This window comes from Sorex fumeus, unplaced genomic scaffold (assembly GCF_029834395.1).
Source record: "Sorex fumeus unplaced genomic scaffold, SorFum_2.1 ptg000006l, whole genome shotgun sequence".
NCBI classification, from domain to species: Eukaryota; Metazoa; Chordata; class Mammalia; order Eulipotyphla; family Soricidae; genus Sorex; species Sorex fumeus.
In genome coordinates, this window is record NW_026606063.1 from 58357738 (window position 1) to 58375304 (window position 17567).

A 17567-nucleotide genomic window follows, 5' to 3' on the forward strand; every position below is an offset into this window, starting at 1 on the left:
GGGCCCGCTCGAGCAAATCGATGAACAACGGAAGGACTGTGACAGTGACAGTGAAGAATGTTCAGTACGCCGTGGCCCGTCGCCACTGCAGGATTCCCATTGCCGGGAACACATCTGGATGAGGACTTAGGATTCTTCTAGCTAGAACAGGGACGAGGGAGAGGCAAAAGGAGGCATCCTTGCACACTGGAGACAGGCTTCCAAGACTTCTTAAGACTAAGTGTTCTTTCTGCTCTGACTTTGTTCTCCCCTTCCTCTCTCTCCACTGCCGACAGGACCTTCTCCTGGCAGCTGCCTATGTTTCCGATGCCCAGTACAACAGAAATGTGCCCTTTGAAACATCTCCTCAGGCCATCAGGTGAGTGAGAAACCTGTCCTATACAGCCTTTCACACTTAATATTCTTAAAGTTAGCTGTGAAGATATTTCGTTTCTCCATTGGGAGCTATCTAGGTTTTAGCCCTGTGCTTTGCATAAAATAAAATGCCTTAAACTGGTTTGGAAGCCGGGGCAGCAGCTGAAAAGGCTGGCATGTAGGCCTTGCATGTGTGAAGCCCCCAATTTGAGCCCCAACATGTATGGCTCTCCCATACATGTGTGATTCTGTTGGCTTCCAGCGGCATAGGCCCAAAAACTGAACCATCAGGCCTGCATCAGCGGTCAGACCTTGGGAGTAGCTCCTGGGCCCCTTAAACACTGCTTGGGACACCCTGTACCAACTCCCCGCCGACTGGCTAGGCTACCATCCATGTAATGAGCTCTCTACATGAGCCACTGCCCACAGCCCTCTCAGTGCTCTCACTGTCACCCCCACCCTGTGAGGAGGTACTAATCCTAGCTTGGCACCCTTAAGAGAATGTGTTCATTTTTTTTAATTAAAAAATTAACCACCATAAATTACAAAGCTATTCATGATTGGGTTTCAGGCCTACAATGTTTCAACACTAATCTTTTTACCAGTGTCCACTTCCCTCCACCAATGCCCCCCATTTGCTGCTCACCCACCAGTCTGCTTTTATAAGAGGCACCTGTGTGTGTGTATGTGTGTGCACGTGTGTGTATTGTGGTTTACAGTACTGTTGCTGGTAGGATTTCATGCATTAACACTTGATCACTCTAGATGTTGCCCCTCGCTGTCCTAGTTTTCCCCTCCCTCCATTGTTCCTCCCTGCCCTAAATGGACCTTCCTCTCCCCCTTCATTGAGTGGCATGTTTCCTACTGAGTACTAGTTCTCATGCTCTTTGGTCCCATTACCCTTGGGTATGAAGATATTCTTAATGTTTTTCTATCAGTGTTGTGCTTGGTACCCAGTAGTACCATCTATTAGTGTTCTGTACTACATGCTCAGTTAACATCTGCCCCTTGCTGCCTAGTATCTAAAGGACAGTCGCCAAAGCCTAACCTGTGTGGTGTTTTTTTTTTATATATACTATTGCTATTCTTTTGTTGCCATTGGGAGGGAGAGGTTCCCAAGAGCCCAGAGGATTCTTGGCCAACTAGGTCAGTGTTTCAATGCCAGGGCCTGAGGATGTGGTGTTGCTTGGGGGCTGTGGTGGCAGAGATGACCTACACTAGCCTGATGGTGCTTGGTGGCCTCCAGGGCTATGCCCAGCAGTGTTTGGGGATAATATGTGGTACCGGGGATTGAACCAGGATTGGCCTCATGCAGGACAAGTATCTTAACCTCTGTATTATCTCTGTGGGCCTGATGTTACTAACCTAATGGTAAGTTTGAGTGCTGCTGTCCCCTGCTAAGCACTACTGTTATTTTTCCCTCTTTAGACATTATTATTTGTATAACCACTGGATGATGCGAGTGACCACATATGTCTTTATCTGTGTGAACCTTTCTCTTGCTCTGTTTGAGGAGCCCGCACTGTTTCCACTCCCTTTCTTGGTAAGTTTCAAGCCTAGAATGTCTATGCAGATTTCATCATGGATGGTGAATCAGCCTTACTATTCAGATTTCAGGAAAGGTGGATTTGGGGGTATTTTTATGTGCGAGTGGACTAAGCTGACTAGCTAGGTTGGGTTTCAAAAACACTTTGTTAGTGGCCTGTAGACCACTTTGTTAGTGGCATTGTGGAGTGTGATTTCAGAACTTAACCACCATTCCTGCTTTTCCCTAGTTAAAGTTATTGGAGTATTTACTGGTCCCAACCACTCATCTTAGTGATCTAGTTAAAGACAAGTTAACCAGCTGCTGAAGACCAGTTGTTTGAATAACAACTTAATAATCAGTTCACATGTATCATGCTAAGTGAAATGAGTCAGAAAGAGAGGGACAGACATAAAAGGATTGAACTCATTTGTGGAGTATAAAGTTACATAATAGGAGACTAACACCTAAGGACAGTTAAAATAAGGGTCAGGAGGACTGCCCCACAGCTTGATGGCCAATCTCATGCGCTGGGGGAAAAGGTAGCTGGGATGGAGAGAGGAACACTAAATAAATGATGGTTGGAGGGATCGCTCAGAATAGTAGATGCATGTTGAAAGTAGACTATGGACCAAACATGATGGCTGCTTTTTACCTGTATTGCAAACCATAACACCCAAAAGGACACAGAGGCAGGAGGTGGGAAGGGGTGGGGGTGGGGGGAGGGATACTGGGAACATTGGGGGTGGGGAATGGGCACTGGTGGAGGGGTGGGTACTTGAAAATTGTTTAACTGAAACGCAATCATGAAAGTCTATAAGTCTGTAAATGTACCTCATGATGATTCATTAAAATAAAAAATAAAAAAATTAATCAATTCACATGAATTCTCTACTTGATCCCACCCTCTCCTTTCAGAGTCCCTGTTGCCAAAACTTTGTGGCTTTCAGAGTTACTATCTGGTATAGTTACTATCTGGTATTCAAACAGGTCAAGTTTATCAACCCCAGCTACAAAGAGGAAGCTTTTTATTATCTGGTAAAAAGCCTAAGTGACTTAGGCTTCTCCCAGTGGGTGTGAATATCCAGAAGCAAAGGACTCCAAGTGCAAACACCACTAACCTTGGTTTTCCTGGCACTTGCCAATGCATAGATCATCAGATGCCTCCACCCTAAGTCAGCACAGGATAACTTGACAGAAAGAAGTGTGCCGACTGGGGAACCAGCCAGTTGTGGCCATAGGAACAGGCTCACTGTGGCATGGATCAGTAAAGCCTTTGAGTAGAAATCCTGTAGGCCAGAGACTGGGAAGAAGCCACAGAATGGACCATTCACACACTGCCTGGGAATGAACAAATGTAGCTTTGGGGGTTAATGTCCAGTTAGGGAAACTGACCTCTAGATGTCGCTTTTGAATCCGAGTGTAAGGAGTCTGAGTTTATAGAAAGGGCCTTTCCTTAATATTCTGGGTCCTCTGCCTAGTCATCCTTCCTTTCCCAGCAGTCCCTGCCAATACGTGCAGGGGAGTTGCTGGCTTAGGGGGCAGGTTGCCTTTTGAAAGGAAGAAACCACGCCAGGAGCTGGAGCAATAGTACAGCGGGTAGAGTGTTTGCCTTACACACGGTTGACCCAGGTTTGATCCCTGCATCTCATATAGTTCCCCGCCCCTCCCAGCTCAAGCACCCAAGCACTGCCAGGAGTTATTCCTAAGTGCAAAGCCAGAAGTAACCCCTGAGCATCGCCAGGTGCAATTCAAAAAGCCAAAAATAAATAAATAAATAAATAAATAAATAAAAGAAAGAAAAAAAAGAAACCATGCCAGCCAGTCAAGGAGTTGTCTGTAACTTGCAGTAAAATTAAAGGCCATCACTGATTCTCATGGGGCCCGTAGGGGAAGGGTGGGACCGAGTGGCACCAGTGTGCCATGTGGCAGACACCCAGTGTCTGTGTTCTATGTGCAGGCCACCTCCATGGTAGAAGTGCTCTGTCTGACTGCATTCTTCGGGAGACTTTTACACTTTGCCAAGGTCACACCACAAAAGGTATTCTGGAAGGACACCAAGAACATCTGCATCCTGGTCACCATTGCGGTGAGTGCTGTCCCGAGTCTGTAGGGGCGTGTGGTCAAAGGCAGCAGCGGAGGGGAAAGGGGGTCTCCACTGGAGCTGGTTCAAGGAACACCGGCAGCCATAGCCGAGCAGGTATACCACCAGCACTGCAGACGGCAAATCACAGCAGAAGAACAAGTAAGGCCAGGGAGAACAGCGTAAATATTTCACTGGATTATTTTTTGCTTTTGGGGGAGCCATACCTGGTGGTGTGTAGGAACTCCTGACTCTTTGCCTGGAGGGGTCGGGGAGGTCACATCAGACCAATCTCAGGGGATCACAGGCTCTGCCAGAGTTGGAAAGGACAGTGTGAATTCTTTTTCTTGTTTTGGGGTAACCCTCAGTGGTGCTCAGGGCTTAATCCTGGCTCTGTGCCTGGTGAGGACAGAGCCAGGTGGGACTCGGTGACCTTATATGTTACCTGCAGGGGGCCAGCTTTGGGAAGCTGCTGGGGACACCCAAGAGTGCAAACAGCAGCTGATGTGTCCAGCCCCACACTCAAGATCCGGCCAGTGTCCAGCCCCAGGGTCAGTGTCTGACCCTGGTTTCTTCCAGTGTCCGGCTCCGGGATCAGTATCTGACCTGGTTCCTTCCAGTGTCCGGCTCTGGGGTCAGTGTCTGACCCTTGTTACTTCCAGTGTCTGCCTCCAGGGTCAGGCAGTGTCTGACCACCCACTTCCCTTCCAAGTGTTGGTCTGGAGGTCATTCTCTCAGCTGCTGCCCTTCCAGCTGTCTGTGCTTTCCCTGGCATGCCAGGCTTTGTGGGAGCTTCAGGGACCCCTGCGGGTGGCGCGGATGGGCCAGTGGTACTGTGGTGGGGGTGTCTCTCTGACTCTGGTCTCTGGACCCGCTATGCTGGCTATTTCCACATCTAGATCGTAGCTTGCTCCGGTGGGCCCACCTCACCCATTGTTCCCATGCCTTCCTTTCCTGTGGCTCTCACTGTGCCCCCGCATGCTTCCTCTCCTCAGACTTCCTGTGCAAGTTGCTCTACACCCCAGTTCCCTCTTCTCATCCTTGGACCATGGGCCCATCGCTTGGTCTCTGTTGTGGGTGCCTGTCTCTGCTCTAGGCTCATCTGCTCCCCAGATGAGCTCCAGGGACCTGAACTCTGTTTCCTGGGACCTTGCTAGATGCTACTCATCAGTGCTTTTCCCTTCCTACTCACTCTTCCTCCCATTACTAATGAAGCTTTTGTGTGATTGAGGGGTTGGGGGCACACCTGGTGGTGTTCAGGGCTTGCTCCTGACTCTGCTCAGGGATCACACCTGGTGGGGGCTCAGAGGGACCATATGCAGTGCTGAGGATAGAGCTGGGATTGGTCACATGTCAGCCCAGCTCCTTGCCCACTGTACTATCTCTCCAGCCCTGTCTGGTGGGGCTTCTTTTGCCTGAACTTATGTCCCTGGGCTCTTATGTCCCTTGCTCTAAATATTTGTTCTAACTCATCCCTACATGTCTGCTGAACCCTCAGAATCCACAGAGTACCTGTCCTTCTCTTACTTTTAGAAACATCTTCACCTTCTATGATTAAAAGCGTCATTTGCCAATTTCATGTAAAAGGTAAATGAACCCTTTTGCAATTCCATCCTTAGTACCCTATATGATCCCCACAAATTCCACCAGGAATGATCCCTGAGCACAGCTGGGTATGGCCCCCAAACAACAGCAGCAACAACAATAACAAAATCTTAAAAAAACAAACAACAACAAAAATCAAATAAACAGCTCCCACAGACTTGCTCCGTCTAGGCTGCCAAACAAACTTCATTAGTTTGGCTTCAGTCCTGTGCTCGATGTCCTGTTCTTCCCTTTTCACACCTGGCAGTGCTCAGGGCTTTCTTCTGACTCTGCACTCAAGGTAAGAGTCACCTGGCGAGACCAGGGGACCATGTATGGTGCTGTGGACGGAACCCACATCAACCATGTTCAAGGAAAACCTGCCTTAACACTGGTCTCTCGGGCTGTGGCTTGTTTTAGAATATACTGGGTTCTTTGCCTTGTCTTCAGGTGGGCACCAACCTGATAATAATAACAAGCTAGTAGGAATTTCTGTATTTTCTTTATTCTCACCTCTCTTGAGAGGCTGGCTGTAGCGATAGCTCAGCGGGTAGGGCATTTGCCTTGCACGCGATCGACCTGGGTTCAATTCCTCTGTCCCTCTCAAAGAGCCCGGCAAGCTACCAAGAGTATCCTGCCCACATGGCAGAGCCTGGCAAGCTCCCAGTGACATATTCGATATGCCTAAAACAATAACAACAAGTCTCACAATGGAGACATGACTGGTACCCACTCGAGCAAATCAATGAACAACAGGAGGACAGTGCTACAGTGCCACAGTGCTTGAGAGGCTAGATGGAGTCTTCTTCAATGTTTTCCATGCCTCAACTCCTTTTCTTCTGAGAAATGGTTGAGAGTCTCCAGGTCTATGTAATATCCATGAAGATCAAAGAATTACAGATCATACATAAAAAACTTCTTCCAAAATGAAGTTTTGGCTACATGACCCCAGGTGGAGTCACGGCCTGCAGGTTAAGAAGTTAGTGGCTCTGGGACTGGAGCAATAGCACAGAGGGTAGGGCATTTGCCTTGCACTGGCCGACCTGGGTTCAATTTCCAGCATCCCATATGGTCCTCTGAGCACCACCAGGAGTGACTCCTGAGTGCAGAGCCTGGAGTAACCCCTGTGCATCGCCGGGTGTGACCCAAAAACTAATATATAAATAAAGATTTAAAAAAAAAAAAGAAGAAGAAGTTAGCGGCTCTGCAGCCACTTAATAGTCTTCCTATCTAGTTGAAGACATGGTGAATCAGGACTTGGTCTGGGAGTACTGCACAGTCAGGACTCCGAGGTGAGGCAGAGCTCTGCTGGAGTTCTGCTTTCAGCTGCATCCCTCTGAGCTGTGTGACCAGGGGCTGAACACTCACCCTCTCTGTGCCTCAAGAATCTCCTTGGAAATCCCACCTCCACTTTGGGGTGTGAGATTTGATTGAACTATTGTTGAAATGAATAATTTTTTGTACTCCACAGCTCATAGCAGATACACAAACAGCCGCTTCTCTGTGTGTCAGAGTTTAAAATGAATCAGGCAATTGGGGAGACTTGTTTCTCACATGATGTTCACATGAACCTCTGGAATCAGGTTCAGACACGCCCACGATCCCTGGCTGTCCCTGGGTAGAGCAGCACTGACATGGCCCTCCTGTGTGCCTCACAGTTGACCCTGGTGGACCTGATTATCTATGGATCCCTGGAAGCCATCAACATCCACAGCATCCGCTGGTCCAGGGCCCTGAGGCCCGTCTTCCTGATTAACTGTCCCGAGAGTCGCCAGGTGAGGACTCTGGCCCTTTGCTTTGGCAGAAGGTCCTTGGGCTTCTGGCGCATACAAAGGACCCGTGTCTTCACAGATTCGCAGAGCTTTCCGAAGCATCCGGAAGACCCTGCCCGACATCCTTTATGTCTTCCTCTTGTTCATGTTCAGTATGCTCATTTTCTCCCTGATGGCCCTGAAGCTCTTTGGGGACAGGTAAGCTCACTGCTGTGCACGTTTCTGTGTCCAGGACCCCGGCCTTCCCTGTCTGACCTGTGCCCAGACCCTCTCCTTGTATGGACATCCCAGGAGTGCGCTTGGGAAGCTGGAAGCACAGTTTCATATGTGTGTGTGTGTGTGTGTGTGTGTGTGTGTGTGTGTGTGTATGTTTGGTTCCTCTCCAGGGGCCTTAAGACGGTAGAGGGATCGCGCTACTTTACCAACATCCTGGAGATCGCCTTTGAGCTCTACGTGCTGGTCACCACTGCCAACAGCCCGGATGTGATGTAAGGTGCCACCCAACTCACCATTGAGGGCTGCCATTCACTTGAGTTCATTTTGTACAAACCAGCTATTTTCTACTGCGAGTAAGCAGGGCTGAGAGAGGGAAAGGAGTAATACTCTGCTAAATCTTTTTTATGGTGAATTTATTTTTATTTATTTTTTGGTTTCTTTTTGGGAAGGGCCACACCTGGTGATTCTCAGAGGTTACTCCTGGCTCTGCTTCCAGGAATTACTCCTGGTGGGGCTCCATATGGGATGCCTGGGATCCTATCTGGGTTGGCTGTGTACAAAGCCAATGCCCTACCCACTATACTATCACCGCTGTACTATTTATAGACCCCTTTTATGTTTAATTTTTTTCTTGGTAACATTGTTGAAGAACACAGAGGCACTCACAATAGCCCACCTCCTCTAAGCAGGACAGGCCAGGAATGCAGACCAGGGATATCATGCATGACAGAGTGTATGAGGTGGGTAGGTTTGCTCCCCAGTCTAGGTAAAGTAAAATGTGATAATCTTTTATTTATATTTATGTTTTTATTTATTTATTTATCTTTGCATTCTGGGTCACACCCGGTGATGCTCAGGGGTTACTCCTGGCTCTGCACTCAGGAATCACTCCTGGCGGTGCTTGGGGGACCATTGGGAGGCTGGGAATCAAACCCGGGTTGACCGTGTGCAAGGCAAACACCCTACCTGCTGTGCTATCATTCCAGCCCCTATTCGTGTTTTTAAACTTTAAATACTATGATTTATAGAGTCACTCATAATACAGTTGGTTTAGGGGTGCAAAAAGTGTTCAACACCAGTCTCACCACCAATGTGACTTTCCCTCCACCAATGTCCACAGTTTCTCACCCACCAAGCTTGCTTCCTTAGTAAGGACAAAATAATTTGTTTTATATTTCTTCTTACAAAAAACATCTCACAGTGGTGTTACTAAAGCCATTGTCTGAGGATTGGTTTTCTGAGCTGTTAGGTGCTAGTTGATTCTTCTGGTTTATTGTTTTCACTCATTGAGCTTAGTGAGCTTCTATAGAACTTTCCCATCTAATTTGCTGTGCCCCTACCGGGCAGTCAGTATCATGAAATTATGAGGTGCCTCCTCCAATCCCAAGAAAGCTACAGAAATTTCATCCTGGAGACGAGGCTTTCCTCAGATGATTCGGTGGCAGCAAGATTAGTCCAGAATACATCTTTAAAACAAAAAGCAATAGGAGAACGACAGCTTTCATAATGTCTTGATTGTAAATACTTCAGCAGCCAGATTTCTATTCTGGGATTTTTTTTTTTTGCATCTTAAATGTATGCACTATGGACCTAAGATATGGAAAACCATGAAACTTAACTTTTCTTTCTGGTAGGATGCCTGCCTATGATGCCAATTGGTGGTACTCTCTGTACTTTATCACCTACATCATCATCAACACCTACATCTTCATGTCTGTCTTTCTGGCTGTGGTCTACAACAACTACAGGAAGCACTTAAAGGTAATCCGTGAGAGTGGGATTAGGGTGGGGGACAGGTGCCTGCATTGGGTTATAGTGTCTGGGAGACTACTAAGTGCTTCTGACAGGTCTTTGCAAATGTCCTTTTGCTTTCTGGGGGTGCATCTGTGGACATGCTTGCTGCCTTGTTCTCTTCTGCTGGTCTGCAAAGCTCTGAGTAATGTGTGCACCAGCGGCCCTTGCTTTGCTCCTTGCTTTCAGTACCTCACACAGATGGTGACTCCTTGAGATATTTCTCTAACTGCTCTTTGCAGGAAAGGAAAATTGGTTGTAGCCAGGCTTCCCAGGTCCCCGACCTTTCATCACATAAATATCAGGAAGGAGATAGATAGTGAAAGCTGTACAAATGGGTGAGGAGGGCCTGGGGAGATTCTCAGAACTTTCAGTTTCTTCTCCTGCTCCCAGCCCTTGCCCTGCCCCCCACTGGAAACAGCAACCAGTTTCCACTCACTGGCCCTCCCCATTTCTCCCAGGTCTGGAAAATTCCAGCAGATGTGGGGTGGGGGACGATGTGGACTTTTCAGCCTGGAATCTTTTGGGATACCTCAGCCCTCTCAGCTGCCCTGGGCATGCCCCTTTTTGGGGTGTCTTCTGTTCTGTGCAATTCGGTTCACAGAGAAATGTTTCTTCCTAGGATAAATTTCCTCATGAACAAACCTAGCTTTGGGCCTTTAACCCTTTTGGTTCTGTTGCTCTTGGGCGAGATGGCTCCTATCAGATGCAGTAGGGTTCCCTGGGTGGTTTAGGTGAAGTGGGGAAGAGAGAGGTGAAGACCTCGAGAAAAGCATCTGTTGCTTCCCTCTTTGCCCCCCTCAGTCACCTGGGAAGAGCCTGGACAATCTAGGACTGATGGGAGTCTGTTCTGAGCCTTCCTGTGGTACAGATTTCACATCTCACCAGCCCTGAGAGGCAATTGTCAAACTGCACCTGGTTTCTACTTGGTCTTCCTGGCTTGGGAAATGGCCCCCAACACCTAATTTCTCTGGGAGCTGTGGAACTTAGAGTGGAGTGAAGAAGCACCCTTTGCAGAAAAGGGAAATCGGCCCTAAGTCTTCTTCAGACTTTGTAGGTCTGTGACCTTTCCTCACCTAAACGGGTATCGGGAAGGAGACAGATAGTGAAGGCCTTGCACCTGGTAACTTCAGCTGGCCTTTGTCTTCCCTCTGGAAAGGACAAGGATGCCCCCAAGATCCTGGTCTCTCTCACTACAGGGCAGAACCATGATGTTCCCTTGCTGCCTCTGCATCAGTGGTCTTTGTACTCCCTAAACTGTGTGTCCACAGTGATGACAGAGATACAGTTCAGAATGTTCCAGAGTGCTCAGTGTGGCCAAGTAACCGGCGAGGAGGCAATTCTGATATGGTCTGTCTCTGTTGTAACCAGAGAAATGGCAGTGCAGCAACCCCCTTCTGTCTCCTTTTGTTTCTTTATTTTAATTTGGTTGGGGGCCACTTCTGAATGGGTAGTCTGCAGTACTCGTGGGCATCAGGGCCACACTTAGTACTGAGGGGGCCCTGTAGTGTGGGGAATTGAACCCAGGACCTCGCACTGAGAAGGCAAATACTCCATCACTGAGAGGCACTTCCTCCCACCTTCACAACCTGGTTCCTCCTTCTGGAAGAATCACAGCAGGGCAGATGGTGGCTCTAGGCAGCCTCTGACTTCTCTTCCCCAAAGCCTCTCCATTGAGTTTGGACTCTAATGGCCAATCTGTTCTCTCTCTCCTCTCTCTCCTCTCTCCCTCTCTCCTTGTCCCTCCTCTCTCCCTCTCTCCTTCTCTCTTTTCTCTCTCTCCCTCTCCCTCTCTCCCTCTCTTTTCTCTCCTTCCCTCTCTCCCCTCTCTCCCTCTCTCTCTCCTTCCCTCTCTCCCCTCTCTCCCTCTCCCTCTCTCTCTCCCTCCCTCTCTCCCCTCTTTCCCTCTTCTCTCTCTCCCTCTCTCTCTATGTCTCTATCTCCCCCTCTCTCCCTCTCTCCCTCTCCTCTGTTGCCCCCCCTACTCAGTCAGTGGCAGAGCTTGATTTCTTCTTTTCTGGATTGCCCCCCTTGGGCAGAGCTGAGTCTGGTCTGCGCATTGCTGCTTTCTCTCACCACTCCCACTGACTCTGGGTAAGCTGGGATGGGGCTGAGTTGGGTGGAGCGGGGAGGGACATACCCCATGCTCAGCAGAGCCTGCAGCACTTTCTCTTTGGCCCTTTCAAGACTTTGCAATGTCAGGGGACAAAGATGAGGTTTCTCTGAAACATTGTTCTCAAGCAACCACAATTCTGTTGCGTGCGTGCGTGTGTGCACGTGTGTGTGCGTTTGTGCGTGTGTGTATTTCAAGAATGAGATTCGCACACTGGCCTTCCTGAAGCGCCACAAGATGTTGGAAGCGTTCAGCATTCTGAAAGTCAGCGTGGGTGCAGAGTTTGTGGTTCCCGAGACCCGCTGGAGGCAGCTGGTCAAGCTTGTGGCACCTGACACCAGCAGCTCCCACCTGGAGCTACTTCTCCAGATCTGTGATGAAGACCAGAAGGGATACGTGGGTAAGGACCCCCCTGACCTTTCTCTTCTCTGAATGTCCTAAAAAAAAAAGAGTGTGGACTGGGGGCAAATACTCTGAAATGAACAGGTAGGGGCTGCCAAGCTGGGAGCAGTGGTGGCTAGTTGCAGGCCTTGCATGCACCTGACTCCAGGCTGATCCCCGGCACCACATGGTCCCCACACATCATTATGTATACCCTAGAAGTCCCCAGGCACTGCCTGGGTGGCCTAGGTAACTCCCAGCCGTTTTGCATCCTCAGGCCTTCGAGTTGAACCAGGGTCCTCCTGGTTGGCCACGATGCAGTGGTACCTGGAGCCTCTCCTGTGCTCTAAGAATTGCTGGGACAGTGCCCCCCTCACCCCAAAGAGAAAAGCATCAATAAGAAGAGTGACTGATTTCTGACAGGATACTGTCAGGGCAGGGATTGATGTGCTCCCTTATCTTGTGGGTTTTCCCTGGGAGCTCCAGTTGCCCCACACCCTACTCTGTTCATGTTAGCACCAAAGGTGTGCCTCAGTTGTCCCAGTCAGAGTGAGCAAGGGGGATTGCACCCTGTAGGGGAGGGTCGCCCACTCTTGCACCCTAGGCTGCAAAAACAGGTTCTGCCTATCCTCCCCCCGCACCCCCTGCTACCTGACCTGGAATAAGGGTTTGAAAAATGACGAGATGGATTCAAATGATTGCTAACATAACATTATAAATGTTTTAGGTCTCTATTCAGAAGTTTGCTGATGTTTTTCTGTGACCAAAAACTAATGTGCTAAAATTTGGTTTTGGTACAGTTTGCTTCGTTCTATGTCGGATTGCAGGAACCAATCGATAGCATTGTCAGAACTTACTGTACTGGTTTTTCATATTCTTGAATATGTTTGTAGAAAATTAAAATATATGTGGGTCCCCCCCCGCCGTTGGCCACAATAAACTGGGGCCAGGGGCTTCTGTGCAGTGAGGGGACTTTCCTATGTACAGAGTCACCCTAAAACCCTTGCCAAGGCTGGGAGATAGTTGAGGTGGTCAAGCACATTTCCAGGATGCTCAGAGCCCTGGAACCACATGCTCTACCCTAGCACTGTAGGGTGGAGTCCTGGTGGCGGTGTGCACAGCTGAGTAGGCAGAGCAGTGCTGAGAGAGCCCCATATGGGGAAGAGGAGAAGAAAAAGGCCCTGGCATTCTGCATCTGGGATTCCGTGTGTGGGAGGTCATCCAAAGAAGGGATAAGCCACATTTTAATGAAGGTCTACATTCCATTCAGATTTGAAGGTGAAAGTTTTAAGTAGCTAGATTTTTGTGCTGGGTTTGATAGCTGCCATTACTAATGGTACTTGTCATGTGTGAGGTATTGAGGAGAATCCAAGGTTTAAAATCAGACAGTGTAAAAGCCTGCAATATGGTTCTAGCCTATGTTTAGTTTGTGGGTGGCTGAGGGCAAAGACCAGCCCACAGGAGAAGGAGGGCTGGGACATTCCATTGTTTTGGTCACTTTGGAGGCAAAATCATTTTTATTTTTGTGCAAACCCTGGGTAAAATCAGGTAAAAGATATTATCATCCATTTTTAACCCTAAATTGCCAAACAATGTAACGTTAGTTTCCTTTAATGGTTTTTTTACCCTTTACTGTTTGTTTGTCTGGTGGTTAGTTTGAGGAAGCAGCTATCAGTGCTCAGGGCTTACTCCTGGCTTAGTGCTCAAGGATCACTCCTAGCAGGGCTCAGGAGACCAAATGGGGTGCCTGGAATTGAACCCAGGTTGGCCGACTGCAAGGCATGTGCCTTAACCTCAGTGCTATATCTCCAGATCTAATTTTCAATTCTTTTTTAAAGTTTTTAATTAGATAAAAATACTAATGACATTATGAATGTTAGAATTCCTCATTCCCCTGTGTGTGTGCGTGTTTGCACGCACACGTGAACACGCATGCATGTGTGAGGTTCTGTTGTGGTTAAGCTCTATGACAAAGAATCACAGGCCAACAATATCATTGAGTAATACTTCAAATGTCAGAAATGAATAACTAAAACTTTCAGGTCTTCAAAACAAATTAGAGTATAAAAGTACCATTCAAGTGAATATTTTATCGTCACTTGTATCACTTGTCAACCTGTTGATCTTCGATTTGCTTGAACAGGGTCAGTAGCATCTCCATTCGCCCCTGTCGTATGGTAGTGTAGCCCAATGGCATCTGCATTCAATTAAAAATATTCTTCATCTATTTAAGAAGAATATTTTATTCTTGTATGTAATTTATACTTATGGGGGCCAGACTTTGTAAGTCGGTCTTTTACTTAAAGATGTTATCTACAAGGCATCTCTGTCAAGGAGAAAATAATTTTAGGGCCAGGGCACATGACAAGGTTTTGTTTCAGTAATTTTGGGAGGAAGTCTGCTCTTATAACAAGCAATTTGTGCTTGGTGCAGGTGAGGGGTAGCAGTGCCTCTGGCATTTTTATTTTTCCCTTCATCAGCATTTATGAGTTTTTGAGGCTCACTGGAATTCTGTGAGTACCAAATTGTTCAATTGAAAAGATAAAGTAACCGTGATAGAGCCCAGAATTATGAACAGAGAATGTGGAACTGGCAGCGTGTTCTACCAGGCTCAGCTAACTGAACCATAGAACAAAGAGGGACCTCTGTCTAGTGGAGTATATAAAGTGTTACTGGAACCTTGGCATTTCTCTGCCACTGTTAATGGAATATTTAAATTTACAAACATCCATGCAATCTGATAGCTTCCTCTGTTTCCAGGAATTGCCCCTTGGCTCTGAAATTGTGCATTCCCCACTGGTCTGCATCTAGTTAGGCACATTAGGCTCCCAGAGGGCACATGCCTCTCTTAGGATGGAAAAGGTCCATGCTGCCTCATAGAAGATGGCAGGGATGCATGTGGACCCACCAGTATGGCCAGTTTTGTAATTGGCCAGCCCAGCTAGACTGGATTAGCTTAGCGGAAGACTGGGCTAGCTTAGCAGCCGACCTGGCCACTTTCACTGCCTCACACAGACAAGTGTGCATAGGTAGAGGAAATTCATGCATAAACAGGTTTGGGAACCAGACCAGTGATCCACATCCACCTGCCCCACAGGGAAGAGGTACACAGAGCAGAGACTTGCCTGGTATCCTCGATATCCTGCAGAAATATGGTGTGTCTAAGGTAGCCCACAAAGGGCACATTCTACTTGGATTGAGGATGATGAACATATTATGAATTTGAGTGAGTCTTTGAAAGCTGAGTTAAGAGGCAGATCAGAGGGCAGGATGAAAATGGAAGAGTGGCAGTTGTATTTACCTTGGTGATTGTGTGGTGAGGAAGGAAGCACTTTTTCTTCAAAACTGGAAGGATAAAGTTGACATTGACATCAGCTGATGATAAGAAACACATTTTAGAAAATATGTGGAGAAAAGGACCTCTTGTACACTATTGATTGAAATGTGAACTGGTGCCACCATTATGGAAAGAGTATGAAGAGTCCTGGAACTATCACAAATAGAAATTCCAAGGCAGCTAGAAGAGAGAGCTAAGGCTCTTGTCTTGCATCCTGCCTACATTAGTTTAATCCCTGGCACTGCCTATGGTCCCATAAGTACATCTAGGGGTCACTCCTAACCCTCTCCCACCCCCAAAACATTATATTTGATATGGTTATTTTACTTGTGGGTGTTTATATCAAGGACATGAAAATTTGAAGAGATTAATGTACCTTGTATTGAGTGACTATTTACAATAGTCAAGAGTTGGAACCAACCTTAGTATATAGTGGCAGATGCTTGGATAGAGAAGTTGCAGAATACATACATCATGAATACAACTTGGCTATAAGAAAAGTCCTGCCAGTTACAATCATAAAGAGGGATTGAGAGGATATTTTCAGTGAGATAAGTCAGTTGGAGAAAGAAAAACACCATATGATTTCCCTTATATTTCCTACATAAAGAAAATCAATGAAAGAGCCAAGTAAAATAAGATTTAACTTTCAGACTATGAGACCAAGTTAGTGGTTGCCAAGAGGAAAGGGGAATAAATCAGAGAAAAGGGAACAATTGAATGTGAAGGAGGGAATTGGACTCTTAGTGGGAAGCCCAATACATGAATAGATGATATACAGATATTTATTTATGATGATGCACTCCAGAAAGTGCCATCATGTTCAAGTGCAATGTTGCTTCAATAATGTCTGGAAAAGCAACAATGGCTCCCGTGAGGAAGAAATCAGAGTGGATGGTATTGACATTGACAAATCAGCGCAATCTCATGCTTGAGTTGACTGAGGGTCTGTGTGAAGCTGGGTGGGCTGCTCAGCCCCTCCGGCTCCTTAGCCATGCCCCTTTACCCTCAGGCTCACCGGTGACATGCAAACCCATGCAGCCGTGATATCTTGACTTTGCCCTTTGGGCCTTTGTGTCATGCATGACCCTTGGGGCTATGGGTCTTGGTGTCGTTGCAGACAAAATGAACTTTGTCCGTTTGGCTGACCTCCTCAACATCCAGGTGGTCACCATCAGCATCAGGACACACCCGCTGGAAACCTGGATTCCCCGGGTGTACCAGTCATCTGCAAGCCTCTGGATCCAGAAGATGGTTCGACACAGGCAAGTGGGATGGGATTAATTTTCTTCCAGGCTGCTTTTAAAAACAGAAGAATCCAATTATGCCGTTGAACTGAATGTGTTTAATTCACTGAAGGGATAAACCAACCTGCTCACCACTTTTCGTGTTTCTTAGTGAGGCACTGAAAGGGTTCTGGGCAACTTATACTAGACCTTAGACAAAAGGAAAGGTTTCTACATTTTGTTTCCTTCTGTGATGTTCTCAAATACCCTCAGGGAACACAGCTTAGACCTGTTCCCTGAGCCAAAGAAGTTGAGCACTCTGAATTCTGGAGGTTAAAGCCCCATTATAGTCAATAGAAGTTTTGTTACCAGTTTTTGTATATGCATATTTTATTTACATAAAAGTAGTTGACAATAGTTCATTAAGGTAAAGGTAAAGGCCCTCCAGTTGATCGTCGATTTGCTCAAGCGGGCCCAGTAATGTCTCCATTGGAGACTTTGTTGTTACTGTGTTTGGCATATCGAATACTCTCAGTAGCTTGCCGGGCTCTCTGAGAGGGGCGGAGGAATCGAACTCGGGTCAGCCATGTTAGCTGCTTGTAAGGCGAACGCCCTACCGCTGTGCTATCGCTCCATCAGTTCATTACAGATCATATTCAAACACCAATCTCACCACCAAGCACCTTTCCACCACAAAATGAGGGAAGTGTATGAAGGTTGTATTTCATTCTGGAGCCATTTAAGCCCGAATATAAGAGAATACAAGCAAGAATGTTAAAACCAAACAAATATGTGCTACTTTTGATAACTGAGTGAGATAGAGTGTAAGAGGTTGCATGACCATGAATGCAGCCACGTGCTCCAGGAAATTCTGCGGCACTCTCTTTTGGGAGCTTTGATTTATAGTATTTGCATCTTGGCCATTGATGATATTACATGGTGCCAGGGGCAATTTGTGGGTGTGACTGCCAAGCTACTGGGAAACTGGGGAGCTGGGGGAAGGAGGCCCAGTCCCGATCTGAGCAGGCTTGGAGATCTCAGTCACGAGTTCCCACATGCCTGGATTTTTCTACCAGTCTGCTCTTGAGTAAGGTTCATCCCATCTTGGGTGAGGCTCATCCCCTCTTGGATAGAAGTTTTGTTAAATATGACCCTGTGACTCTTTAAAATATATGATAAGAATGA

General features: G+C 47.2%; 1 protein-coding gene across 1 annotated transcript in view; it reads left to right on the forward strand.

The window, feature by feature from the left end:
• Positions 1 to 17567, forward strand: part of LOC130037339 (two pore calcium channel protein 1-like) — a 43208-nt gene that overhangs the window by 13662 nt on the left and 11979 nt on the right. The window contains exons 2-10 of the mRNA XM_056129144.1: positions 276 to 358; positions 1783 to 1897; positions 3840 to 3968; positions 7205 to 7321; positions 7398 to 7516; positions 7705 to 7806; positions 9169 to 9295; positions 11637 to 11838; positions 16277 to 16421. Of these exons, the coding sequence (XP_055985119.1) occupies positions 276 to 358; positions 1783 to 1897; positions 3840 to 3968; positions 7205 to 7321; positions 7398 to 7516; positions 7705 to 7806; positions 9169 to 9295; positions 11637 to 11838; positions 16277 to 16421 (1139 nt within the window). The remainder of the gene's footprint in view (positions 1 to 275; positions 359 to 1782; positions 1898 to 3839; positions 3969 to 7204; positions 7322 to 7397; positions 7517 to 7704; positions 7807 to 9168; positions 9296 to 11636; positions 11839 to 16276; positions 16422 to 17567) is intronic.